The sequence below is a fragment of the Sorex araneus genome, chromosome 4 (assembly GCF_027595985.1).
Source record: "Sorex araneus isolate mSorAra2 chromosome 4, mSorAra2.pri, whole genome shotgun sequence".
Classification (NCBI taxonomy): domain Eukaryota; kingdom Metazoa; phylum Chordata; class Mammalia; order Eulipotyphla; family Soricidae; genus Sorex; species Sorex araneus.
The window spans coordinates 15,907,773-15,934,938 of record NC_073305.1 but is presented as its reverse complement, the minus strand read 5'-3'; the positions used below and the strand labels follow the sequence as shown (position 1 = coordinate 15,934,938).

The following is a 27,166-nucleotide window of genomic DNA, read 5'->3' as shown; positions in this document are numbered from 1 at the left end:
CACACACACACACACACACACACACACACACACACACGCACGCATGCACGCACGCACACCAAGGTTAGCACAAAAACACAAGCTCTAATAATGTCAAATTTGTGGGTGGTGATATATCTTTTCCCGTGCATCTGGGAGACTGATGTCTAGGGGAGTTGGAATTCTGAGTTAGCCAATGGGATCTGTGGCACTGAAACCAAGGAGGAAGTCAACGGGTCCCATCTAGGGATGGCATTTTATGTTGTGAGATGGCACAAATCCTGTAAAACAGCTCTAGACTACTGAGTACATAATTTTCTCTACCCACTCCCTAAGGAATATTTTGTCATAATGGAGAACTTCGTGGGGGATGATACTGTTTTAAAACCCAAGCAACAAAGTTCAATCATAAAATTCAGGGATGGGGGCACAAGTGAAGCTCAAATTGTGGGGATCAAAACTTCCAACGTTTCTCTACTTTGAAATTGATCACTGTGGATAAAATCATAGCTGAGCCCCTAGAGAAGGGAATTTGAGCACTTGGTTACACTGTGAGAAGGTTGAATTTCCTTTAGAACTAAATGAAGGCATCTGTTTTGTTTAAATTAAGGGTCTGTAAGTACCAGCCAGGGACTAAGTTGACAGCTACTTCTGTAATAAACTAATAAATCATGGGGATGTTTAAGGAAGCAAGAAATACCACATTCTTGCTTTGTTCCACCAATTAAGCAATCAGCCATCTGGGTCCTTTTGTTAATTACTGTAGAACACAACTTATACCATTGAATTCAGCCTTTTATTTAATTATATTAATTTATTTCATCAACTTCAAATACCCATAATGCCAATAATAAAGTTTACTTAAAAAAATAGAGGTCTTGTTTAAGAATTTGAACCACTTAATAAACTTTGCCAGGTTGTCATCTGAAAATTTGTAGTTGTTCCAGCCTCTTTATAGTAGAGGAATTTGTTTTAAATTGACACGAACAAAGAAGGTGATAGCTGAAATCTCTTCTATGGGATGATAAGTCTATCTAGACAAGCACTGTCCAGTGAACTATTTGCAGATAGAATACTCTCTAGCTGTGCTTTCCAAATTAGTAGACACTAGCCATGTGTGACGACTGAGCACTTGAAATATGACTGGTACAAAGGAGGAGCTGATTTTATTTACATTTAATTTTAATGAATTTTGGGTTAAATCGTCACCCACCAATGGCTCATGACTACTATTAGACACTTGCATCAAAAGAGTTCAGCAGAAGAAGTGTATGAGGCCACTGAATTATACTGGAGGCAAAGGAATACATAATCGTGAATGGTGGTTTGGAAACTTATATTTCCTACCTAATTCTTCTCATTTGAAATACACTGTGTTCTGGAAACCCCCCCCCCAAAAAAAAAGATCAGCATCTTTGAAGAGAGATTTCTAAGCTGCTGAGGTGGGGAGAAAACTTCATCTGAAGGAGAATTAAGCATGAATGGTGTCTCCATAATAGCTCAGTCAGCCTTTCCCAGCAACTCTGATGCCCAAGTTAAGTAGGACAGGTCAGAGCCAAGAGGACCATTTAGCTCTTCCCTAGTACTGTTCTACTCTGGTTCCAAATGTTCTACCTGTGGCACATCTGGGGGTCCAGACAGCTCATCTGGACTCAGACAGCTTTGTCAGCCTTTATGAATATTAACACCCAACTTCAATTCCTCGCTGGGAGGATTTTGACTCAGTGTCTGGCATTTTCCCATGGAGAGTTTGGCTTTTGTGCCATCGATGCGATCTCGGACCCAATTAATGCAATCCCTGTAAGAGAAATTAGTCCACTGTTGAACTTAGTCTGAGCTGACCCTCCCCCATGCCACCAACTCAAGAGAAGTAGATTACGTGAGAACCTTGTGCTTAATTAAGCTAGAGAAGGGTCAGGGCTGGGTAAATGGAGGTAGAAAATCCTGAGGAAGTTTCTCATTAAAGTATCTTACTACAGGCCAAGTAGACCCATCACTTCTAGGCTGGACTGGAGAACTGGGTCAATGTTCTCTTCCCTCTTGACTCCAACTTTTCTCTTCTTCCAGTAGTTTTCTGTCCTTCTGAGCCACAGCTCAACTTCTGAACAGGACATTTGTCCAAATAAGCCGGATGCAAAGATTTTGGAGTCCTCCTTGCACTTCAAGTTTCATCACTGTCTACTCACATCCAAGTGAAGACCATAGGATGGATCAGCTGCGGATCCTGGAGGTGCTTCTGGAGAATGTTTATGCTTCTGTAGTCAGAAATAGAAACCACTGCCAAGTGTTCAATAGCACTGTAGCACTGTCATCCCGTTGATCATTGATTTTTGCGGGCAAAAGTAACGTCTCCATTGTGAGACTTGTTGTTACTGTTTTTGGCATATCAAATACGCCACAGGGAGCTTGTCAGGTTCTGCCGTGCGGGCAGGATACTCTCGGTAGCTTGCCAGGCTCTCCGAGAGGGACGGAGGAATCGAACCCGGGTCGGCCCCATGCAGTGCTCAATAAAAAAAAACAACACCAAGTGTCTTCTGTACTCTCTGTTCATCTACCATTTATCACTGGCAAATGATAAAGGCGATGACATATTGACTATTTGGGGGAAGGTTCATTTTTAAAAAAATAAACAACAACCCCACCAGCTCGCAATGAATTAAGAGACAGGAATGGGAGACTCTCTCTATTCCTTCACGGAGCTCCCTTCTCTGCTCTCTCCAGCAACACACACACACAGCAGAGTTGACGTGAGAGACCGTCAAGCTCTTTAGTCCGCCAGGGGTGGAAGTATGAGCACCAACATCCTCTTTGCCTTCCTAGGAAGATTCATCGTTGATCCACTGGGTTGACGACATCAAACTGCCACAGCTGGCTGACTTTCCCATCACACTGGCGCAAGTACAGATCTTTGTTGTTTTCCTGAGTCATTGCTTCCATGCATTTCCCAGAGAGAATGTGGACGATCATTCCATTCTGAAGAGAGAAGTAGAAGAACCAACGTGAAAACCAGTCAGTCCCCTGTGATCAGTCAGCAGACATGGCTATGTCTAGGGTTTATTCCTTTTTTGTGTGTTTGTTTGGGGGCTACACCCAGTGATGGTCAGAGGTTACTCCTGGCTCTGGACTCAGGAGCTATTCTTGATGGTGCTCAGAATACCAGATGGGATACCAAGGATCAAATCCGCATTGGCCACATTCAAGACAAGAACCCTACCCACTGTACTATCTCTCTGGCCCCTGTCTGAGGTTTACTTCTAATGGGAATAATAGGAGCAATGTGAACTGACCTATGAATTCTAGTATTTTCGGCTAATGTAAAATGTATTTTAGGTAGCCTGGAATTTGTATATTTAGACTCTTGGGGGCATTAATTCAGTTATGTCTATTGTAGTTGCACAATTGTGTGATTTCTCAGAGAGTTCTGGTTAGCAGAATGCTAGTGTGGACAGAAAATGTTTATTCTTTTATCATGCTGTTATTTATTGTTATTGTTGTACTTGCCAATGTCTACTTTCTAATGAACCTAACTTAATCTCTGCCCTTTTACAAAATTTTCATGTTTGACATCCAACCCCATCAGAAAATGGGGCAAAGAAATGAACAGAAACTTTCTCAAGGAAGAAATATGAATGGCCAAAAGGCGCATTAAAAAAATGCTCTTCATCACTGTTTATCTTGCAATTTTTTTTCTTTTTGGGTCACACCCAGCGATGCTCAGGGGTTACTCCTGGCTTTGCACTCAGGAATTACTCCTGGCGGTGCTTGGGGGACCATATGGGATGCTGGGGATCGAACCCGGGTCAGCCGAGTGCAAGGCAAATGCCTTACCCGCTGTGCTATCGCTCCGGCCCCATATCGCAATTTTTACTGTTACCACCAGTCTGAAGCAAAGAGTAAAATCTCAAAAACACTGAAGGCTTAAGTCAGTCATGTTTGTCAGGGGGTTGGTTGTTTCCCTGCCCCAAAGCCACCAGTATTAATATTGAGTCTGACTGTTGCCCTTTCAAGGGATATATGGTTTCTTTACGAAACATTAAACAACTTTAGTCAGTGATGCTGATAATGTTGTTTCTAGATATAATTCACATACTACTTAATTTTTTTATTAAGAACTGTGATTTACAGTTATTGACAGTTGAGTTTTAGGCATATAGTATTTCAACACCAATCCCACCACCAGTGTCAACTTCTCTCTACCAGTGTTCCCATATTCCCTTCCCACCCTACACTTCATCCCATCCCCACCTGTCAACTTGACAGGCACATTACAAAGTTCCACTGGTTCCAGCTTAGCTCTCACATTTTCAGTGTTGTTGAGTCTGTGTTTTGGAAACATGGCTCTATCACTCACCCATATCACCAGTATCACTGAACTCCTCATGCCTGTTCACCCATTACTTTCCATTTCACTCAACATGATATCTTCCAGTTCTAACCACATTTCAGCAAATTGCATGATTTTATTGTTCCTGGCAGCTGCACAATATTCCATCGTGTATTATACATACCACATTTTCATAATCTGCTCATCGGTCATCAGATCCCTAGGTTGATTCCTATCTTAGCCATTGTACTGAGTGCAGCAATGAGTAATAGTGTGCATATGTCCTTTTGAGAGAGTGTTTTTATGTCCTGGGGGTAGATGTCCAACGGTGGAATTGCTGGGTCATATGGCAGGTCAATTCTAAGTTTACTGAGAACTCACCATACTGTTTCCCACAGGGGTTGTACCAGACAATATTCCCACCAGCAATGGATGAGAGTTCATTTTGTCACCACATCCCAGCCATCACAGATTGTTTCCACTATTTTACAATAAGTGGTTTTTAAAGTATACGAATTGGGGGTTTTCATGATATTCAAAAAAAAAAAAACTTCTACAAGAATGATCACTATCTAGTACCAGAACAATGCATCACTGTGAACAGAAACTCGTGACACATTAGCAGTCACTATTCTCTCCTCCTTACCACTGGGAACCACTAAACTACTTTCACAGACTTGACTATTAGGAACATTCCATCTAAGTAGAATCTTAATGGATTTTCTTGTGATGGACATTCCATATGAATGAAATCATATAATACGTGGCTTGTCTGACCTCTCTTGCCAAGACTCCTAATACTATTGTTTCAATTAATAGGTATTTTGGATTGACATATTTCCAGGTTGCTCTCCAAAAGTACTGCTCTAGTTTATACTTCATTCAGCAGGTCAATACAAATATTTAAAAATAATGTCACATTATTATAATGTATATTAAGTTTACTACAGTTAGCTTGAATTTAAAAGACTATGTTGGTAATTTCTCTGTTCTTTTAATTTTATTTTCTTAGTTTTTTATGCGACTAATTTTTCTACTTTTATGTTCTTTTCTCCCTGATTTAAATGAATCCTTTATGTTTGTGCTTTATTAGGTTTATTTTTTTTTGCGGGAGGGGCATAGCTGGTAGTTTTCAGGGCTTACTCCTGGCTCTGTGCTCTGGGATAACTCCTGATGATGCTTGGGGGACCAGTGAGAAGCCAGGGATTGAACCTGGGTCAGCAATATTCAAGGCAAATGCCTTACTCACTGTGCTATCTCTCCGCCCCCTGAATTCTTTATATTTTGCAAGCTTTAATAATTTTTTACATTTTCCTGATCAATAATACAGTTATTTTAATAAAAATTCAGTTATTTTGTGCAATCAAAAAATATCTGAACAATAAAATACATATATCTGACCTTTTATAACCGAGTTCTCTTGCTTTGTGGGGTGGGGTGGGAGGGGCAGAGGTTAGCTGCTCACCTGACAGTGCTCTGGATCTACTCCTGGATCTGTACTCAAGGAGTCATTCCTGGTGGTACATGGGGGATCATATGTGATGCTGAGGACTAATCCAGGATCAGTCACATGCCAGTTAAGCTCCTTAACCCTATGCTGGATCTCTGGCCCTAATGTCTCTTACTTTGTATCATTTCAAAGCTCATTTATGTTGTGGCACAAAATAGTACCTTAATTTATTTTAAATTGTGGTAAAATATAAAACATAACTTTTTTTTTGGCTTTTTGGGTCACACCCGGAGATGCACAGGGGTCACTCCTGACTCCGCACTCAGGAATTACCCCTGGGGTAATTACCTCAGGGGACCATATGGGATGCTGGGAATTGAACCTGGGTCAGCTGCATGCTATGTAAATGCCCTACCCGTTATGCTACCACTCCAGCCCCATCTAACATAACATTTATGGCCTTAACCCTTTTTAAGTGCAAATTTTGGTACCATTAACTCTACTTACATTGTTACAAAACATCTTCATCTCTCCAAATTAATAATACACCAGTGTTTCTCAAACTTTTTCCAACTGTGACTCCTTCTGAACTTGTCTATGCATTTGTATATGTTTACCCTAACTTGTTTCATAAGAATATGAGCAGGATCAAAAACTGGATCTGGGGGCTGGAGCGATAGCACAGTGGGTAGGGCGTTTGCTTTGCACGCGGCCAACCTGGGTTCGATCTCCGGCATCCCATATGGTCTCCCCAGCACCACCAGGAGTAATTCCCGAGTGCATGAGCATCACCGGGTGTGACCCAAAAAGGAAAAAAAAACCTGGGTCTGGACTCATTGTGGATGCTGCCATCTTGCTATATAACCCGGTATCTGCACCAGACTCAGTCTCCTTAAGTGCCAGCGTTCCTTCTGTTTCTTCTGTCTAGATGCATATTTATTGGAAAGGGTCTAGCCTCTTTCTTACTCCCCTGAAATACCAAGAAACAAAGTATTTAAAATGATGAATTGCTCTAGTAGAATTTGTAAAGGAAGAAAGTGCATGTATCTCTATCTTGATTATATGTATGTATGTATGTATGCACTGTCGTCCCATTGTTCATTGATTTGCTCGAGCGGGCACCAGTAACATCTCCATTGTGAGACTTGTTACTGTTTTTTGGCATATCGAATATGCCACGGGTAGCTTGCCAGGTTCTGCTGTGCAGGCAGGATACTCTCGGTAAATGCCCTACCCACAAATGCCCTACCCGCTATGCTTATCGCTCTAGTCCTTCTCCTCGACTTCAAAAAATTATACATACATATATATACATATATATACACACACATGACAGCGTATATTATATATATGTATATATATAATTTTTTGAAGTGGAGGAGAAGGCCTTTCTGTTACTCCTGAACCCACACCATCATGCTCCACAATCTTCCTATAATCTGAACTAATAAAACTCAAAAGGAGGCATCTCCTTTTGCTGCCACCAGCCAAGTCAGAGCTTTCCATGACCATTGTCACCTCTTTAGATGCCCATGGCCTGCCAGCTTTCCAGTGAAATCGGCCTTTTATTGCTCAGGGGACTGGCTATGTGTGTGTGTGTGTGTGTGTGTGTGTGTGTGCATGTGTATTTTGCCAGAGCAGTGGGTTCAACCCACAGGGACCCAGGCCAGGCTAGAGGAGGAGAGAGGCCTCGAGGGCGAACCTGCATCTCAGCACCCACCCACCACCCTGGAATTCTCACCTCCTGGAAATCCCAGCACTGCCGGTGGTCGGCGGGGCTCCCCTTCGTACAGTTCTCCAGAATCACCCGCTCCTGCTGGACGTCCAAGCACAGGTGCTGGGGGCCGGCAACTCGGATTTCCTTCCTGCCCGTGTGCTCCAGGCGCTGGGCAGAGGGAACGGTTGTTAGCACTGCGGGAGGAGGTGCTGGAGAAGGGCCAAGGAGAAGGCCCACGAGGACAGAGGCCTGGGGCTACCCTCAGATGCTACCGCACAGACACAGACGCAGGACTGTATCCCAGGTCGAGCCCAAAATGATGCTACTTTGACTAGCCCAGGGCCTCCGAGACTTCCACCTCCCAGTGGCTCTCCCATTCCTATTTACATATTCTAGAACATTCCTTTGTTCTGCTGACTACATCATAGGTGAAGAAGACTGTGTATTCAAGACTGAAAAGACGGGATCTGCCTCAGGGCCGAGCGCCATGACTGGGTGAGGAAGCTGAGGTCTATAGCCTCGATAAAACGCTAGATGGTTATTGAAAAGAGAAGAAAGAAAAATAAAGATGAAATCAGGCCTCTGTTCGCAACCTGGTTGGAAACAGTGGTGGTGAAGTTTGGAGAAATGTGTGAGGAAGTGAAAGAGAAGAGCTGGGGGTTTCCATTCAGACGCAATAGAAATAACCAAAGCAAAAAAGAAATGACCAGGAAAAAAAAAATGGAAATTATCCCTGGACTGAAAAGGATGGTGGTGAGTAGTGGGAAAGGGAATGGAGGGGAAGAGGAATGCTTAGTGGGGGTCATTTTGATAACAGGGTGACTTCAGAATAGTCGGGTGTTGGGCATGGGGGCACTTAGAAACAGGCAGAGGCAGGAAGCGGCACCCCTAAACGTTATGATGCTGTAAACCCGTGGCCAATCCAGAAAATGTGTGTGGGGCTGTAACAATAGCACAGTGGGAAGGGTATTTGCCTTGCATGCGGTCAACCCGGGTTCGATTCCCAGCATCCCATATGGTCCCCTGAGCACCGCCAGGGGTAATTCCTGAGTGCAGAGCCAGGAGTAACCCCTGTGCATCGCCGGGTGTGACCCAAAAAGCAAAAAAAAAAAAAAAAGAAAATGTGTGTGTGGTGGGGGAGGGGGAGTAAAGGTTTGGTGGATCCCACTGGAGGGGTAGCAAGATGGCCTGGCAGGAACTGGTCTCAGCCACCCCTGAAACTACACTCCTGCCGCTGGCATGGCTGCCCGGACCACCAAGCCATTCTCCTCCCTACTATCCCTCACAAACACATTTCCTGTCTCATCCTGCTCATTGCACTCTGAACTTTTTTTTTTTTTTGCTCATTTTTGGCCTGGGGATCGAGCATGTAACCCATATTCTAGAATTGGGTGGGGACTGCTGCCAAGAATGGGGATACATATTCTTGGTTTGATATACCAGGCTCTGTCAGTGCTCAAAATCCCCAAAAGAGCAGCTGAATAAGCTACCCTATATTTTCATATTGCGCTGGAATTTCATATGGCACCACCCTCTATTTTTTCCTATTTCGTATCGACCTACCCTCACATTAAGTGGGTCCTTCACTGGAAGATTCCCAGGCCACATGCTTCGTGGACTTCTGAATCCTGCACCCCGTTAGGTGCATGATTGTGATGACATGTTCTCAGGAGAGAGGTGTTTGTATTTTTTTTCTATTCAAAAGCCCATAGGCATGGGAAAGTTTTCTTTTCATTTGCTGGAGACCTCGGGTGCATTCTTCGAGTCAGACTTCTCCATTTGGAGCTGTCAGTTTCTCTCCTAAGTCAAGGCTAAGCGGGTGCCCTCTGGCCTTCTTGTTTCTGATCTCTCACGCCTCTCTCCTTGCCTCCTCCTTGGAAACCGGAACTCCAGATGGGGATGGGTGTGTGGGAGGGGACGCTGGGCTGGGATCTGTCCCCTCAGCCTAGGACAGTGAAGGCTGTTAACACGGGCTCACGCTAAGCTGCCTCCAGACGTGGCCTTGCAGATGTCTCTGTCAGAAATTTATTTAGGCTTGGGAGAGGGTGTTCCTTCTCCTTCCATTTCAAATCCAGCCTATCTCTGTACTCTTGGGGGAAGAGCTTTTAGATTCTTTAATTTCCCATTTCTCTGGATCAAGAAGTCCTTGCTAATCCTCCCTTCTTGACCCCCCCGCCCACCTGCCATAGCAACCATTCAGCTTAAAGGGAGAATGCATCTCCCTGCGTGACAGAAGAGCAGGCTGAGAGTCCAGGGCCTGTCCAGAGAGAGGGGCTGTCCCAGCAGTGCCCAGTGCCTCCTCACCAGCCCCTCCCACCCGTGCCCCTTCCCTTCTGCCTGGCCTGAGTGCAGAAGGGTCATTCTGGGTCCAGGTAAATAGCCAGGTCAAGAGAACTCAAACAGGGGCTGGAGTGATAGCACAGCAGGTAGGGCGTTTGCCTTGCATGCGGCCGACCCGGGTTCGAATCCCAGCATCCCATATGGTCTCCTGAGCACCGCCAGGGGTAATTCCTGAGTAAAGAGTCAGGAGTAACTCCTGTGCATCGCCGGGTGTGACCCAAAAAGCAAAAAAAAAAAAAAAAAAGAGAACTCAAACAAGGGGCCGGAGCCATAGCACAGCAGGCAGGGAGTTTGACTTGCATACAGCCGACCTAGGTTCAATCTCCAGCATCCCATATGGTCCCTGTGCACTGCCAGGGGTAATGCCTGAGTGCAGAGCCAGGAGTAACCCCTCAGCATCTCTGGGTGTTACAAAAAAACAAACAAAAAATAAAGAGAGAGAGAGAGAGAGAGAGAGAGAGAGAGAGAGAGAGAGAACTTGAAGGAGGGCTTGAATGATAGTATAGTGGGGAGAGCAGTCACCTTACATGCAGTGGGCTCGGGTTTGAGCCCCAGCATCCCATATGGTCCCCCAACCCTGCCAGGAGTGATCCCTGAGCACTGAGCCATGAGTAAGTCCTGAGCACCGCTGGGTATGAACCCCTCAACCCCCCACAAATAATAAACAAATGAAAGAGAACTCAAATGGACCCTAATCCTCTGCTGCCCACTGTGTCCTCCAGGTCCAGGGCCTTCTGCCAGAAGCCCAGGCCGGGTCAGGCCAGACTTCACTGAAGGCTGGACCCCAGAGCCGTCCCGAGTGACCGTCCAGGCTGCAGAGTCTCGGGGAGGATTTAGTGTCAGTAAACTGAGACTCATAGCACAGGCTCGGGTCAGGGGTTTCGGGTTTTGCAAATAAGGAGCATTTGGGGTGGGAGGGTTCCCCTCACTCCCTTAGTACCCCCGCTGGGGGTCCCACCTTCCCCATTGACTCAGGGTCTCTGGGTGGTCTTGGTGTTTCAGAATGGCTCCCTTGTAGCACTTCCCAGCACACAGGCCTTCTCTGGGCTCCGATTTTGCGATTTTGCATTTGTTTGTTTCATTTTTTGATTGGTTTTTGGTTTTGTTTTTTGCCGTTTATATGGGGAACTTTCCCATCTGGTTTCTAGTGGCTTTTTGGTCCCTGGGTGCTCTCACAACACTGGTTCCACTTTCAGACAAGATGACAGGTACTTATTGAGGGGTGGGGCGGGCCCAGCTGCCCTGTGAGATGGTCTCCCCACCCACCCCAGAACTGGACCCCTGACCCGCCCAAACCCTGACCATCTCTGCACTGCCAGCCCGTACTGTCCCTTCCAGGCCTCAGCCGCCTTGTGTGTCCCACACAAGCAAGGGCTAAGCCACGCTCTGACACTCTCATTCACTGGCCGTGGTCCCTGTCTGTGCTGGCCGTGGGGGTCATCATGGTGAGGGAGCCCTGGGCACTCAAGGGACACGGGCTCCTGAGAAGGTGATGCCCCAAAGGGAAGGTCGGAGCATGCTGGGAAAGACCCCTCTCAGGTCTCCTTGGGCCAGACGAAGCATTCTGTCCACTCACCTGTGACATCCGGCTGTCGCTGCAGGGAGCCAGCATCAGGCCACAGCCTGGGAGGGCCCCGTCTGCCCCGCAGTCAGCACAGAAGCCCAGGCCGGTGTTGTGGAGCTGAAATGGACGTGTACATGGAAGTGAGGCCCACGGCCCAACAGGATCTCTGTCACACATGCCCCCTCCCCTCTCTCTCTCTCTCTCTCTCTCTCTCTCTCTCTCTCTCTCTCTCTCTTTCTCTCTCCCTCTCTCTCTTTCTCTCTGTCTCCTCTCTCTTTTGTCCCTCCCTCCCTCTCTCCCTCCTCCCTCTCTCCCTCCTTCTCTCTCTCTCTCTCTCTCTCTCTCTCTCTCTCTCTCTCTCTCTCTCTCTCTCTCTCTCTCTCTCTCTCTCTCTCCCCTCCTGTCTCTCTCTTTCTTTCTTGGCCACACCTGGTGATGTTCGGGGGTTTCTCCTGGCTCTGCACTCAGGAATCACTATGTCCGGCAATGCTCAGAGGGACCTTATGGGGTACCAGACACTGAACCCAGCCGGCCGCGTGCAAGGCAAACGCCCTACCCACTGTCCTATCTCTCTGGCCCCCAGATTTGCTCCTTCCTGTCCCTCTTTGGCATGGAACTCAGGGGGCAGGTTTGGGCCACAAAAAGGAGTGAGTCCAGCAGGACCCTCTGCTCTGTAGACTCGGGCCTCCTGAGGAGCCAGATTGTACTGGGAGAGGCCATGGGATGGCCCAGGGGTAGCCTAGTCACCTCCCTCGGCCAGGCCGGGAGCCCTGTACTGAATTCAGGCCTATTTGCTCATGGTCTGGAAGAGCACCTGGACCTCCAGTTCCAGACGTGGTACATGCACCCCACCCCACCCCACCCCACCCCACCCCACCCCACCCCTGTCTCCTCTTCCCTAGGTCCTGCCTTGCCTTTCCGGAGAACTGGGGCCGACGTTCAGATGGGAACAGCTCTGGGTGGACGTTGGCCAGAAACCAGTGGAATGTGCGGCAGCCCAGCCTCCTCTGCAGCTGCAGGCGCGCGGTGCAGTCGGGCCTGTCGGCCTGGAGAGAGGCAGGGGCAGGCGGTGAGCGCGAGGGCCAGGAAACCTGCTTTCCTCTGGCTGGGAGACGAGGCGGGGATGGACGCTCAGGGGCTGAGACAGAACCTGCCACGGAGCGAGTCTACGGTACCCGGGGTTGCAGATGGGGCGGAGGATGCACAGGGATAGAGGAGCCTAGGAGGGGCAGGAGGAGAAGGGTCTGCCCTCGACAGAGCTGTGGAAGCAGCTGCCCAGTAGGTGGGGTCAGTCTCTGCCCATGGCCCCTCAAACCCAGTTAGCAGCACTGATGTGGAAGGTCGCAGTGCGGCCGGCTTTGCACCGAGGGTGCCCTGGTCCTAGTCCACAGTGAAACCCCTCAGGAAGTTGTGAGGTGGCCAAAGGCAGCTGGGAAATGGTGGGTCTGCTAGGACGAGGCAAGGAACGTTTATCTTTCTTCCCCATGGGGCACCCAACTCTCCCATTAGTGAGTCATCCGCTGAGCTTCTATACCCCAAAGAGCCTTCTTCTTTTTTTTTGTTTTTGTTTTTGTTTTTATTTTGTTTGGGGGCCACATCTGATGATGCTTCAGGAATTACTGTTGGTGGTGCTCAGGGAACATATGGGATGCTGGGAATTGAACCCGGGTTTGCCACGTGCAAGGCAAATGCCCTACCCACTATACAATTGCTCTGGCCCCCTAGAAGACAAGAGTTCTAGGATGGAGGTCCAGGAACCCGTTAGTGTGAAGCCATGAACTGATGCAGGCGGGTTGAGAGAAATCCAGGGTGCCAGGCAGGCTCCCCCTTACCTTCCTCAAGGACAGGGCCTCGGGGCTGTGAGTGTAGAAGGTGTCTTTGAAGGAGCCCAGCCAAGCCTCCGCCATGCGGACTTTGCTCTTCAGGTCGGCCTTCTGGTCCAGCGGGGAGTGGGCCTCCTGGCTTCGGTAGATGTGCCCCACCCGTGAACAGGGGAGGATTTCCACGGAGCCGCCACAGAGCCAAGCCTGTGAGAAAGGAGCATGCAAACTTTCTGCCCCCGGGTGCCAGAAGGGGGCCCGAGGGCCCGAGAGATAAGTGCAGAGGTTAAGGCGCATGGCTCCCGTGGGACCAACTTCTGTTAGATCCCAGGCACTCAATCGGGTCCCCAACCCTGCTAGGCGTGATCCTTGAGTGCAGAGCCAGGAGGAAGTCCTGAGCACTGCCGGGTGTGGCCCCCAAACCAATAAATAAATAAGTGAAAAGAACAAGGGTGGAGCCTGGAAGGGCTGGTGAAACACTTAAGATTGTGAGAAGAGAGACAGAGACAGAGACAGAGACAGAGGAGAGAAGGAACATGCTTGACACAGAAAAAAGGCTGGGGTGGAAGTGTGGCAGGAGAGAAACTGGGGACATTGGTGGTGGGAAATGTGCAGTGTAGGAACATTGTATAACTGAAATCATACCATGAACAACTTTTTAACTATGTATTTCTTGGTGATTCAATTAAAAAATAAATGAATAAAAATAAAAGTTTAAGAATAACAAAAAAAAGGAAGAAAGAAAGAAAGAAAGAAAGAAAGAAAGAAAGAAAGAAAGAAAGAAAGAAAGAAAGAAAGAAAGAAAGAAAGAGAAAGAAAAAGAAAGAAAAGGAAGGAAGGAAGGAAGGAAGGAAGGAAGGAAGGAAGGAAGGAAGGAAGGAAGGAAGGAGGGAGGGAGGGAGGGAGGGAGGGAGGGAGGGAGAGAGGGAGAGGAGGGAGGGATTGTGAGTTGCCCATGAGGTGAAAGAGCATTTTTAGATCTGGGTGCCTGGGCAGAGAAATGACGGAACGGGAAGCAGGGGTACGGCTGTCCACGCTCCGGATGGGCACGGGGGTTGCACCATTTAGCCATGAATGTGCCACCTTCCTGTAACCAGGCACAGATTTAGCAATACTAGAGACGTGCCCATATGGGCCCCGGGGATGTGGCTTGATGGTAGAGTATTGTGTGTCAGGTCCTGGGTTCAATTCTGGGCACCAGAAACAAACATAAAAACTAGAGATGCGGTCATCTGCATGAACACCCCCTTTCCCCAAAGTCGGGGTTCTCACACAGTGTGTCAAGGCCCTGGGGGGGGGTCTATGGGGCCCTAGGAGATAGTTGAAATCACCCAGAGAATCACAGTGGCAGCAGTTGGATATTCTGACACTGCAGGGGATTCCTGATGCCGACCTCAGGTCCCCGCATCTTGCTCCATCCAAGAATCCAAATGATGCACTATAGCACTGTTGTCCCGTTGTTCATCGATTTGCTCGAGCGGGCACCAGTAATGTCTCCATTGTGAGACTTGCTGTTACTGTTTTTGGCATATTGAATACGCCATGGGGAGTTTGTCAGGCTGTGCCGTGCAGGCAAGATACTCTTGGTAGCTTGCCGGGCTCTCCGAGAGGGGCGGAGGAATCGAACCTGGGTCAGCCACGTGCAAGGCAAACACCCTACCTGCTGTGCTATGTCTCCAGTTCAAATGATGATGCCCCATTAAATCACCTGGAAACAGGCCAGGAGGCTGATGGGGGATCTCCCAGTCCCATCCCAAGTGTGTGCAGTTGTGGGGTGCTCAACAGTGGTGATGTTGTCAGGATGGGGACTTATTAATGGGCTGCCACCAGTCTACCCACCGGGCAGAGTGTGATCATCGGTTGGTCTCCGGGTGCCAGGAGAGCACCTGAGAGTCTGAGGGGTGGGTGGAGAATGTGGTGGGGGAGGAGCCACTGCCCTCAGTACAGGGGAGGGACAGCCCACCTTCCTGAGGGTGTCTGCCTGGGGGTGGGAGGGGGGAATTGAGGTGAAAGCAGGGCCTCAGCTGGGCCTCCCTACCTTGAGAGACAGTTCCAGGTTTTCAGAGCCCCGCAGAGACAGGAGAGGGTCATATGCCCCCGTGTTCAGGAAGTGGTGTCTGTCCACGGCCACCACTCCACCGGGTACCACGGGGGTCCTGGCGAGAAGAGACAGGACGGTTGGGAATGGAAACCAGAGGACAAGGTCAGGATAGGGGTGAGGGACCGGGATCCAGGGACAGAGAGCTGGTTGGTGGCTCAGATGGACCTGAGGCGGGGCAAGCAGGTCACAGGTTCTAAGAAAAGAGCCTCAGGGGCCCCTTTCTACGCCCTCCACAAATGCTGAGCCTCTAGGGAGACCTGGGGCTTCACTAGCCACTCCCCTGCTCTCTGGCTCTCCTCAGGAGGGCCCCTGCGGAAGAGGCCTGGGTTCAAATGAGACAGCCTGAGCAGGCAATGAGGTCTGGAGCCAAGAGACAGGCAAGTAGGAACCACTAAGTAAGTGATGCTTGAAGGGCTCGCTCGGGATGAGAGACATGCTGAAAGTAGACTGTGGACCAAACATTATGGCCACTTAGTACCTGTATTGCAAACCATACACCGAAAAGGAGAGAGAGTGAAAGGGAATGTGCCTGCCACAGAGGTGGGGTAGTGATGGGGGTGTAGGGGGGTGGCGGGAGGGATACTGGGAATTTTGGTGGTGGAGAATGAGCACCCATGGAGGGATGGGTGCTCCATCATTGTATAACTGAAACGTAATCACGAAAGTATGTAAGTCTGTAACTCTACCCCACGGTGATTCAATAAAAGTAAATAAATTTAAATTAAGAGACAGACAGGCTCTGGGCCTATCAGCTTCCGCACCCTTCAAAGCTCCTCACCGCCTCCCAGTCCTAAGATGACTCACCCAGGGGCTCTGCTCACCCGGGATGAAAAGATCTGAACAGGAGGTGACAAAGTGCTTCCTAGATGTCGCGTTTGCCCAGAAGTAGTGGTTGCTGTTGCTGTTGTTGTTGTTTTAGCCATTCAACAGAAACAGGATCAACCAAGAAACGACCTCGATGTCGGAAGTGAGTTGGGGCTACTCTGCTTCGGTCCCTGCCGCATTCATTTAACAAGACCGTGGGACCCCGTAGCTGCAGGCCTGGCCCTCTCTTGCCACTCCCCCTACGGGACTCCTTCCCTCTTCACGGCCTCATAAGGGCGGCGGCTCAGGTCCCCACTTCCTGGTGAGGAGACCAAGGCACCGAGGCAGGAATGAGCCCAGGAACCAGGGCAGCTGGGTGTGTGTGTGGGGGGGGGACTCACCTGACGGGGCTGATGGGCGACGCCAGCTTCTTCCTTTCGTGCTCGGGCAGGGCCTCCCAGTGGAAATCCAGCTTCCAGTCCAGCACGCCGCGCTTCAAGGCCTCGGAGGGCGAATAGCGGAAAGTCTTCCAGTCGATCACATCCAGGACTGGGGACACCACGCGGCTCCTGGAGGGAACATCACCCCGTATGAGTTGGAGCCCGTTGGCTTGGGACGGGTTGACGGCTACTCTCCCTGGATGGTGGCTGTAAGCCACATGTCATGCCCGGCTGGCTAAGAGATTAGGGCCTGACTAAGTCCGTGCCTGACTCCGTAACCCAAGGACCGGCCTTGGAACGTTAGAGATCCTTTACACAAAGAATCAAGGAATGCGAGTTCTCCGTGGAGTTTTAGCCATCGGATTCTCATGCTTTCTCTAGGACTCTCGGCCCTCACAGAGACTGGAGGCTTTCCTCCCACAATGTATGGCCCAGTCCTGGGTTAAGCGGATCTTTCGCTGGAGGGAGAGAGAACGAGGCAAAGCATTACCCATTCCGGGTGTATGCGGGGTGGGGACACTCTGCCACTCGAGGCATTAGTTTGTGTGTCTCTAAAACAGAGGAGAGGCACTGGAGAGCCTTGAACCTCCCTCCCAACTCTGCTCCTTCCCAGGATGCGAGCCACTGAGAGCCCAGAGGAAAACAGGGTTCTCCAAGGCGGGGAGACGCAAAGGCACTTGTGCATTGGAAATGCTGCCCCCGTCTCCCACTAGCCTGTAAACACCACCCCCACCCCAGGCCCACCTCCTGCTCTCCAGGCCCCAGGGGCTGAGTTACCTGTCACCAGCTATCCTGCTGAGGAGGGGCTCCAGCCAGCCCGGGTGGCACTCGCAGTGCGAGTCCATGAAGACCAACACGTCCCCGGTGGCCCTGGCGGCCCCCAGCATCCGGGCCCCACTGCTCCCTAGCCTCTTGTTGCTCCTCAGCAGCTTCACCCGCTCCAGCCGGGCCACATACTCACTGAGCGCGGACTTGAGCTGTCCTGGAACCAACAGGATTGTGGTCAGCGGGAGCAGAGAGGCCACAGCCAGTGAGACGGTGATGACCATCCCCAATTCACCATCACTGTTCTCTCCCGGGAACTGTGCTGAGCTCACGAGGACCCGGGATTGCACTGCAGGGCTGTGCCTAAGATGCACATCGTCTCACTGATTGTGGGCAGGTGGGTCTGGATTCTCTCAGGTGAAACCAGGAGGGACAGACATGGGCATCTCCTCTAACTGCAGCAGTGAGGCCACAGCCGTTGGTGTCGGTGCCCTGCCCAGATGCCCCGGGACGCCTGCTGCTGGGTGGGTTGGGCTGGCTTGTCCCAGCTGCATCCCGCTCTGTTTGCTGACATTGTACTAGGGACGGGAACTGCCTCTCCTGCTAGTTAGTATCCAGAGATCCCTGCCCGATGCCACTGCAAAAAGATGGCACCCACCCACGGGAGAGGAATGGGGGCAGGCCTGCTCCCTGGTACCACACCAGAACAATCCTCAAGTTCCCTCTTCACTGCAGAGCACCCCAGGGGAGCAGCAGTTGAATCCACCTCTCGGTTCAGCGACTTCCTCTGCCTCCCCTGCCCCCTGCATTTCCCTACCAGGCTCCTCTGAGGTACACAGCCCCAGGTTTCAGACCCTCACATGCACGCTCACACCAAGAGGGCTGGGCGGGAATGATGTGCTTCCCTCGAGGAAGGATTCATGAGGAAATCTTGGAAGCAGAGGCCAGTGCACTGGGCCAAGCTCTTTTCAGTGTGTCTCATGCATGGCGGTTGCTCCTGCCCTTCCCCCACTGACGCAGTCCCCCCAAATGTTGGATTGCCCCAGGCATGCAGCGCTTGTGTGCTGAACCAGAGACTAAGAGAAAGGGTTTGCCCAGCGCCACAGCCCCAGGCGGTCCTGATGGAGAGATACAGGGCCTGGTTGCTTTCTTGGGTCCCTACAGTGGAAAGGATGATTTAGGGGAGCCCCCAGACTCCCAGAGAAGTTGTTTCTGAGTAACCTGGGACTCTCAGAGAGGTTTTTCTGCAGGAAAACTGTCCTGAGGGGGTAGACAGAGGAATTCCCCACCGCTGCTTTATTGCTTTATACAGAATCTCACTGACCCATTCCCTGGAGGTGAGCCACGGAGTGTGACCCTGTGACAGTTTCCAAACTTGGATATCTAGCCTGTGGTGACTGGACTGATGGTCATCTTTGCCAAGCTTCCTTTTCCCTTTCCACCTGACTGGGAGAACCTTGATGTGGTTCTGGCCTCTAAAACCCCTCACTGACTGTGACAGTCTGCAGCCAGTGGCGTGGCCTTCGGATCCAGTTTTGCTAGAAATATACCAAGTTAGAGGATCTGGATAAATTACAGGTATTGGTTTTTCCCCCCCTAAAAGGATAAACTTAACTGGGGTTGACCACTCTGCTTTTCACCCTCTTCCTGCCTGAAATGTGGATGCGATTATGTCTGGTGGTAGAGCAGTCTGATTGTGAATATGAGACTCACAACCATACTCCATGCCGAGCTCAGTTGGAAAACAGGACCCGAGGATATTGGAAGTAGCCTGAATCCCAGGGCCAACTCACTCTTGTAAGAAGAGGAAGAGCCATTAAGGGTAACCGTCAGGACAGTTCTTTAGTGATGGATGAGGGACCATAGGAGTCCTCTTTGGAGATCTATGCCCCCACCAAGGGATTTGGAGAGTCCAAGGCTGCTATGTCACCAGCCAAAGCAGCCCAGCCCAGGACCTGCTCACCACCCGCCCCATTGATACCGCCTGTGTCTCGGCAGCCCCCCTCGCCCTAGAGCCTCTGGCCAGCCCTGGGCAGAGCCCTGCCATGAGGACCTTAGAAACAACTAACAGCCACCGGGCCACCTGTCATTCTCCTTAGGTAGTGCTTCACCGGCTCAGGCAGTAGCCACCACCAAGAGCCGTGGTGTGAGTGTGCGGCCAGAGGCAGCTGGCCAGGAAAGCGCCCCTTGGCCGTGTTGGGCGTGTACCCCACAATCAGCATCTCCACGCCACATGCCCGTGTCCCTGTGAGAGCCTAGAAGTCAGGCTCAGCGATTCCATCCCCAGCCTCTGGGAGCCCGGCCACCCGGCAGGAGAGTTTCCTGTCCCTGGAGATGGCCAAGGGGGTGGCTGCAGCTCTGGCTTCTGGGCCAGGCCCAGTGGAGGCCAGTTCTCTTCTCTGGGCCTCAGTGTCCTCTTCTGCTGAAGGAGGGGCCGGGCTAGACGCAGGTGCTCTCCTACCTGCTGCTTTGCCTGTGTCGAGGAGGCAGCAGGCCTTGGAGGCGGCATGGGGGGGGGGTCTCAAGAGAAACAGAATGTGTGGGGGTCGGGGGTGGGGGTGGGCCCCACAGAATCAGGTTGGAGCTGAGCTCCTGAGACCCTCCCCCTATTGCTCTCTCCCTTCTTCTCATTCCCCGTCTCCCCGGCTGCCGTGTGACATGCTCCCTGCCCTGGGATCCTGAATAGGTGGAATGGGTGTGTTTCTGGGAACCTTACCTAAGACAGGTCTGAGCCCTAGTCTTCACAGGGGAACACCCTCCCCCTCAACATCCCCACCCCAGGATCTAGCCCACGCCCCCCCCCCCCCCAGTGAGCCTGCAGGAAGCGGCAGCCACCTTGCCGGCTGAGGTCGTCCACGAGGACGATCTCCTTCAGGAAGGCCCGGGGCGCCGTGTCCAGGATGCTGTGCACGGTTCTCAGCAGGGTGGACCAGGCCTCGTCGTGGAAGCAGAGGATGACGCTGGCGGTGGGCAGACTGTCCGCCAGGCGCTGCTGCAGACACCTGCCGGCAAGAGAACAGAGCTGTGGGGGGGTGGGGAAAGCGCCAGAAACGCCGTGTCCGCTAGCCCACCCCAGGCCTCGGGGGCAGCGGCTACTACCATGCCCGGGGCTGCCCCCCGGGTCCCCGAGGGTTTCTGATTAGAGAGCCTATGCCTGGGGCGCCCCGTGTCGCGCACCTGGACTATCCCACATGCTTCTCACCCTGTTTCATCCAGGCTTGTCCCATGGCTTCCCTGCCAACAACAGTCCTCATCTGTGAAGGGGGACCAAGGACACACCCACCCTCAGGGTTGTTGGAGACAGGCAGGTGAAGGCATCTCCTAAGTGCACTCGGAAAGCAAACTGGCACCTGTTTAAAAGCAGGGGCACTATTTTCCCCCTCTATTTTTCGGGGGGGACCAGTTTGAGGCCCACCCAGTGGAAGTCAGGGGTTACACTCAGCTCACAGCTTAGGGGTCGCTCCTGGTGGTTTTGGGGGATGCTGGTGCGGAGATGGAAGCTGGGCTTTTCACACGCAAAGCAGGTGCTCAGAATTTTGAGCTACTTCTAGCACCCCTGTTTTCTTTCAGTCTCTGTTTCTACTACCTAATGCAGTTTCTGGCACAGAATACCTGTCACTTCTCCTTGTTTTTACTATTATTGCTGAAGAAGGGAGCATTTCTGAGTGCCAGTGACACACCAGCACTGAGCTAGACCCTCTACACACATCACAGTATGTTTACTTTAGAATAAATATGTGGGTTAGGCACCTTACACCCATTTTACAGATAAGGAAGCTGAGGCTCATAGAGGAGGCACATTTCACCTCCAAAGCGATCATGTCCTTTCCACTTGTTTGGCTCCTGAAGGACAGATGGTACAGGATGCCGCCTCAGCCAGCGGCAGGTTAGCTGACTCCCTCTCCCCTGAGGAAAGTGCTCCAGAGTCCCTTTGCTCTGGGTGTGCTGAGCCACTGACAGAGTCCCCAGTGGAATGAAGGATGGAAATGCCTGGGTGTGGCAAGTGCACGCTGATGAAAAATCCACTTTCCCAAATGTTTTCCAAGCCTTCCTCCTAGCACAGCTGCCTTCCCAAAGCAGTGTCCTTGGTGGTCGCTTGATTCTAAGACTCCAAAGTTCAACCCCTGCTCTGGGATGGTGACAGCCACATCAAGGCCATCACCGGAAATACCACCAGAAATAGTATTGATCCACACCCAATGACCGAACAACCCTAGACCCAGAAAGAGTCCTTCCCACACCAAAACTCAGTGCATCTCGACTCCCGTGGTAAGACAATGATAAAGGAGCACTTGATAATGTACTAACAATACAATACTAGAAAATACTAGAAAATTTTACAGAAGGCACAGAAACACCTCCTGGTTAGCTTGGCCATGAGTCTGACCAACTTTGGTACCGGCTTCCTTTTCATAAGGGATTTGAAGTCTTCATGAGAAATAGGTACCACAAAATAATAGTAAAATAAAAATAAGAATGGAAAGTCCGGAGTCGGGAAATAGAGAGAGGAGACTGCCAAAACCCAACATTTGGAGACAGGACATAAATCTAGAGGTTGGAACGATCTCGGTATTTTTAGAATGGATTTACATTCTGACACTGAGCTGCCTGGAAGTCAAATAAAACCGAGTAATTAATTCTGCATCAAAGTCACCGCCATCAGAGAGAGCCTTGGCAGAATTTGGGGGGTGGGGACTGTGATTATCTCTTAAGTCTCTAAAATTGGGGGTGATGTGTTAAATTGCATTGTGCCATTGCACTATAAAGATGATGCAACTGGAACTAAGAGAGCCTGAGTAAAACACATGTGGGTCAGACCCCTCAGGTGTGTTGGAGCCCCCTCTCGGCCACGTTAGAAATGTGTCTGTTTTTTTTCCTTTTCCTTCTTTTTTTTTTTTTTTTTTTTTTTGAGCTGGCCTGCGGGTCGGCTCATTGATTCCCAGGACCAAACCTTTTCTACTCTTGACCTCTTCTCATCCAAGAACTTTTTACACCACCCCTGGTATACAGATACATAAAATTGGTCTGCAAATCAAATATTCACTAATAAATCGTGAACAATTCATTTTTAAACAAATTTTATTTTGTTTTTGTGCCACACAGGCCAGTGCTCAGGGCTTACTCTTGGCTCTGTGCTCAGGGGACCATATGTGGTGCCAGATATTGAGCCAGGGCTGACTTCCTGCAAAACAAGTGCTTCGGGGGCCAGAGCAGTAGCACAGTGGGGAGGGCATTTGCTTTGCACGCAGCTGACCCCGGTTCAATCCCCGCTATCCCACAGCATTGGTCCCTCGAGCATTGCCAGGAGTGATCCCTGAGCACAGAACCAGGGCTAAGCCCTGAGCACTGCCAGGTGTGGCCCCCCAAACACCAAATACCTAGATAACTTAAAAACAAAACAAAACAAAAAACAAGAAGTTTACCCACTGTACTGTCTCTCCAGCCCCCAGAGGTTTCATCTTAACGAGATGCCAGGAGATTTGCAGGCAACGTCAGAATTTGAGATGCCAGAAAGGGTCAGCCTAATTGGAAGACAGGGCCTCCTTTTAGATCAGAATCAGCCTCCCGGGGTGGGGGAGGGAGTGGGGAGCAGAAATGAAATTCTTGGGCCCCTTACCACCGTGAGCAAGGGTTTGTGGAAGCTGCTTTTAACAGCCCTCTAGAGGTCTGCAAACCACACCAGGCATGAAAGCAGGGGCCCCTGCTGGGCAGCGCAAAGCACTTTCTCAGCTGCCAGTCTCTGGTCCTGAACGGAGGGCTTCTGGGCACTTCCCACTGCCCTCTCTGCCCGCAGCTCTGGGAGTGGAATCACCCTGATCCCCAGCCTGCGGCTCCCTGGCAGGCCCGGCCCTTCACTTCAAGCTTTCAAGCATATTTAACATCATCTCTTTTTTATCGCTTTTTTCTTATTCTTTCCTATTTTGTTCTTGCATTATTGATCATTTTCCTGGCAGACCCTTTTGTTTTTTTATAAAATGACCTCCAGAAATGACTCTAAAAGTACCCAGAAAATACCTGTGGCCTGGATAAGGGATGGAAGGGCAGGGAAAGACTCGGACTGGTTTGGGGGGGGGGGGGGCTGCATGTAGGAATCAGGGCCAGTGGGGTCTTATTCGGGCCTAGAGTCAAGACTGGGAGGACCAAAAGCTGGTGAGGGTGCGTGGCACACCGGGCTAGGAGGGGGGAGTTGTTCCCTAGCTCTGTAGAGAACCCTTTGTGTCATGGAGGGCCGGGGAGAGGCCCAGTGCCTGTTGTTGGGGTGTCAGAGGGAGTCTGGAGCGGGGTGGAAGTACTGTGACTGCAGTGACTTGGAACAGCAGTGGGCGTCACACGCCAGCAGAGGGCGCCTCACACCTCGCCACTCACGTCAGCCCCACCATTCCCGCTGACAGGAAGACCACGTGCCCCAGTGTCCCGACTTGTGGGTGCTTTCACCACTAAAATCAAGAAAGTCCCAGGCCAACCGAGGAGCTGGCTACCACCCAGGGAGTGACTCAGCCTCTGGTGTGGTCCGCACACACGTGCACAACACACAGCATGCACTTCAAACACAACATCCACAACACACTTGCAGATCAACCAGCACGGGCATACAGCACACACAGTGTACAGCTGCCACACACAGGCCAATCACAGCACACCCAAGAACATATGTGTCTACAGGTCCAATGCATACACCCGTCACGTCACACCATATCTGTCATGAACACTGTGCACACATGTCACACATCACATTTCCAAAGCAACCATGTAACACATGTGATACGCTCCACAATACACCAGAGCACATCAACACAGTCAGCCCACACATGTACAGCAAACACTACAGCTCAACACACGTGCACAGTGCATGCCAAACCACATACACCTTGATGCACGTGCGCACATGCACACACGCGTGCATACCGACACACATGAATTTCAATGCGCCCACGACACATGACAGCCAACCACACATTCACATCACATCGTGCTCCTGCACCATCCACACACTGCACACACATACTACACACCACCCACATGCACATACATCAACAGGTGCACAGAGCGCACACACACATGTGTGCAGGGAACTCACAGCCAAGCATGCCCACATTATCCCTGCACTCGCAAACTGTCAGTCAATTTGGCACCAGGAAGGTGAGGCGGTTGGAGGTTAGGTTTCTTCCTGGCAAAACAAGGGTCCTCTCCCCTGTGGGGAGTCCCTGACAGGGCTGGGAAGCAGGCAGTGAGTGAGCTCCGGCACCAGGGGCCATTTGGCTTCGGCGGTACGGAGGGTTCTGAATGGAAACGCCAGAGAGCGCAAAACTACACGTGCGGGTCTGGCAGCTTCCTGAAAAGAGCTCTGAACGCCAAAAGCCAGAGGGAAAGCAGCAGGGCTGGGACTAGGAGACCCCCCACTCCAGGCACAAACTCTAAGAAGGTGGCACCCCCCAGGGGCTGGGGAGGGATGAGCTGTCAGTGCAGAGGAAGCCAGCAGGGAGCAGGAATCTGTGGTCCTGCTCCCATCAGCTGCCCTGGCACTGGGGGCTGGGGGCGTTTGCTTCCAGGTACTGGATGCACAGGCAGGAACAGTGGATTGGCCAGATGGCATCCTGGTCCCGTGGCCCCTGCATGCTGGGAGCAGCCTCCTCTGTGGACCGCCAATGAGCCACCATAGCCCCGGGGAAAACAGCCGGCACACTACCATCACACCTCCCGGCTCTCAGAAAGTGGGTAGGGGAACCCACCCCTACGCACAGCTGAGCTCTTGGGCACTGAATTGTCCCCTGGTCTGGCCCAGAAAGGGTCTGAGAGTGGTGATTCGGGCATCTAGCCACTACTCTGCGTCTCCTAGCTGCATGACGTTGGGAAGTTCCTTGGCGTCTGTCTCGGGCCTTATCTTTTTTTCCAGATAAAACAACAGGTGGCATAGTAACATCCACACCAGCGCAACCTAGTTCGGTGGCTTCCAGAGCGGATCACGAAGGGGTCTTAGAATAAAGTCGGGTGCAGGCACCGCCGGCAAAGTACCCCTCCTGAAGGAAGCAAACACCGACCAGGATCCCAGCATCCCAGCGTAGGGGGCGGGGACAGGGGGCGCCGGGACGGAGGGAGAAGGAGCAGATGGGTGCCGCTCTCTTACTGTCTCTAGGACACGGTTTTCACCTGGTTGGGGGGTTGGTTGAATACAAGTGCCTGGACCCCACCCAGGGTGCCGGTGGGTGGAAGGGAGGGTGGGCTCCGACTCAGCAGGGGTCTGCATGTCCAACAAACCCCAACTGCGGCGGCGGCGGCGGCGGGTGGTCCCGACACGCCAGGCCGTGGGAGCAGAGTGCAAAAGCAGCCCGTGTGTCCCCCGCGCTGCTGGGGGCGCCCCGGGGGCCCAGGGAAGGGGAAGCCGGCGCCTTACTTACAGCGGATGCCGGCCCTCGGGCGGCGCCCGGTGCAGGGGGATGCGGGCGCTGAGCGCCTCCTCCAGGCGGAGCGGGGTCAGCGCCTCTTCCTGCGACACCTCCCCTGCCACCTCCTGCTCCTGCTCCTGCTCCTGCTCCTGCTCGGCTGCCCAGTCCCCGTCGGGGGCCTCCTCCTCGGCCCGCCTGCGGCCGGGCTGCCGGAGGAGCCGGTAGCTGCCCGCTCCCCTGCCCTGGCTCTGGTTCCTCCGGGCGCGGGGGGATGCTACGACCACCAGGAGCTGGTCCTCCCGCAGTGAGATGAAGGGCGGCAGGCCCTCCAGGGGGCCGTACTCCGGACCCTCCTCCCCCTCCTCCTGCTCCTCCTCCTCTTCCTCCTCCTCCTCCTCCTCCTCCTCCTCCTCCTGCTGCTGCTGCTCCTGCTGCTCCTGCTTCTCCTCTTCCTCCTCCTCCTCGGCCTCCAGCACCCACGGCTGCGGCGCCCCGGCGTCGGGGCGGGCGCTGGCGGCGGGGCCGCGCGGGCCGGGCCGGGGCTCGGGCGCGTGCCGCACGGCCACCAGCAGCAGCGCGCCCCCTAGCGTCAGGAAGAGCAGCAGCAGCTGCGGGCCGCACGGGCCGCGCCGGCCGCGCTTCCTCAGCAGCATGATGGTGCGGCGGCGGCGGCGGCGGGCGCGATGCAACAGGTCATGTCCCGGCGCGCCCGCCTCGGGGCTGCAGAGGAGCCGGGCCCCCACCCCGCACCCCAGCGCACTTGGGCCAGCTTGACGGGCACTCGGGGAGCCGCCGGACCCGCCTGGCGAGCCCAGAGCCCGCGCGAGTCGGTGGTCTTCTTCTGAAACCCCCCCCTGCGCGCGCGGAGCTTCCAACTACTGGGCGTCGCGGCGCTACCCGCTTGCTCACCCCCCCCCCAATCCGCGCCCCAACCCTCCTATTTATCCGGTGGATATGGCGGGGGAGAGTTATTCCAATCTGCCCAGGTGCTGGGTCCCCCGGCGGTTGGTCCCCGGCTGTCGCACGCGCGGTCAGGTGCGGCGAGGAGAGGTCTCCCCCCGGAGCCCGCGGGTCCTCGGCTTCCCCCCGCGCCAGAGCCCGAGAGGCCGCCAGGCAGGTCAGATCAACAGATGTGCAGCCGCAGGCAGAGCCTCATTTCCACTCGCACATCGCTCCCCACTCAGCCCGCGGCCCTTCTGCCAAGTGCCGCCAAGCCGCCTCTCGCTCCTGGTCCTAATGCCCCCACTGTTCCCAGGCTTGGCACCACCCCACGCAACCCAGCTCCCCGGGGGCAAATCAAAGGCGTCACTGCAGGCAGCAAACCCAAACAGGAACATCCCCCGAGTTCAGATGCGAATCAGGGCGCGGAAAAACCTAGGAGCCAAACCCAAGGGGGTGGGGGTGGGGGGACAGCGTCCTGCCTCCTGGTTTCCGGAAAGGACCCGGGGAGCCCGGCTGATGCGCGCCCTGCCTCCCCG

The 27,166-nt window shown here is 52.3% G+C and overlaps 1 protein-coding gene across 4 annotated transcripts; it reads right to left on the bottom strand.

The window, feature by feature from the left end:
• Window positions 1–1,139: 1,139 nt before the first annotated feature.
• Window positions 1,140–27,166, bottom strand: GALNT15 (polypeptide N-acetylgalactosaminyltransferase 15). 4 transcript variants are annotated; one of them, XM_004603937.2, is made up of 10 exons: window positions 25,701–27,137; window positions 20,140–20,306; window positions 17,317–17,521; window positions 16,501–16,668; window positions 15,233–15,350; window positions 13,207–13,401; window positions 12,289–12,420; window positions 11,387–11,491; window positions 7,495–7,638; window positions 1,140–2,952 (listed from the first exon to the last, which is right to left on the bottom strand). In XM_004603937.2, the coding sequence occupies exons 1-10, from the start codon at window positions 26,339–26,341 to the stop codon at window positions 2,806–2,808; spliced, it is 2,022 nt and encodes a 673-aa protein (XP_004603994.2). In that variant the 5' UTR covers window positions 26,342–27,137; the 3' UTR covers window positions 1,140–2,805. The 4 variants fall into 4 exon arrangements, 3 of the variants coding, with proteins under 3 accessions (XP_004603994.2, XP_054992828.1, XP_054992829.1); XR_008629840.1 differs by lacking the exon at window positions 1,140–2,952 and having other exon boundaries at window positions 7,502–7,638; window positions 12,284–12,479; window positions 25,701–27,166; XM_055136853.1 differs by lacking the exon at window positions 1,140–2,952 and having other exon boundaries at window positions 7,502–7,638; window positions 12,289–12,479; window positions 25,701–27,160.

What these genes read in the sequence shown, in the direction of transcription:
- GALNT15 (XM_004603937.2), bottom strand. Translation starts at nt 26,341, where the DNA reads ATGCTGCTGAGGAAGCGCGGCCGGCGCGGCCCGTGCGGCCCGCAGCTG. An exon ending in CCCGAGGGCCGGCATCCGCT is followed by an intron (nt 20,307 to 25,700) that starts GTAAGTAAGGCG and finishes TCTTGCCGGCAG; the next exon opens with GTGTCTGCAGCAGCGCCTGG. An exon ending in ACCTGGAACTGTCTCTCAAG is followed by an intron (nt 13,402 to 15,232) that starts GTAGGGAGGCCC and finishes CCTTTCTCACAG; the next exon opens with GCTTGGCTCTGTGGCGGCTC.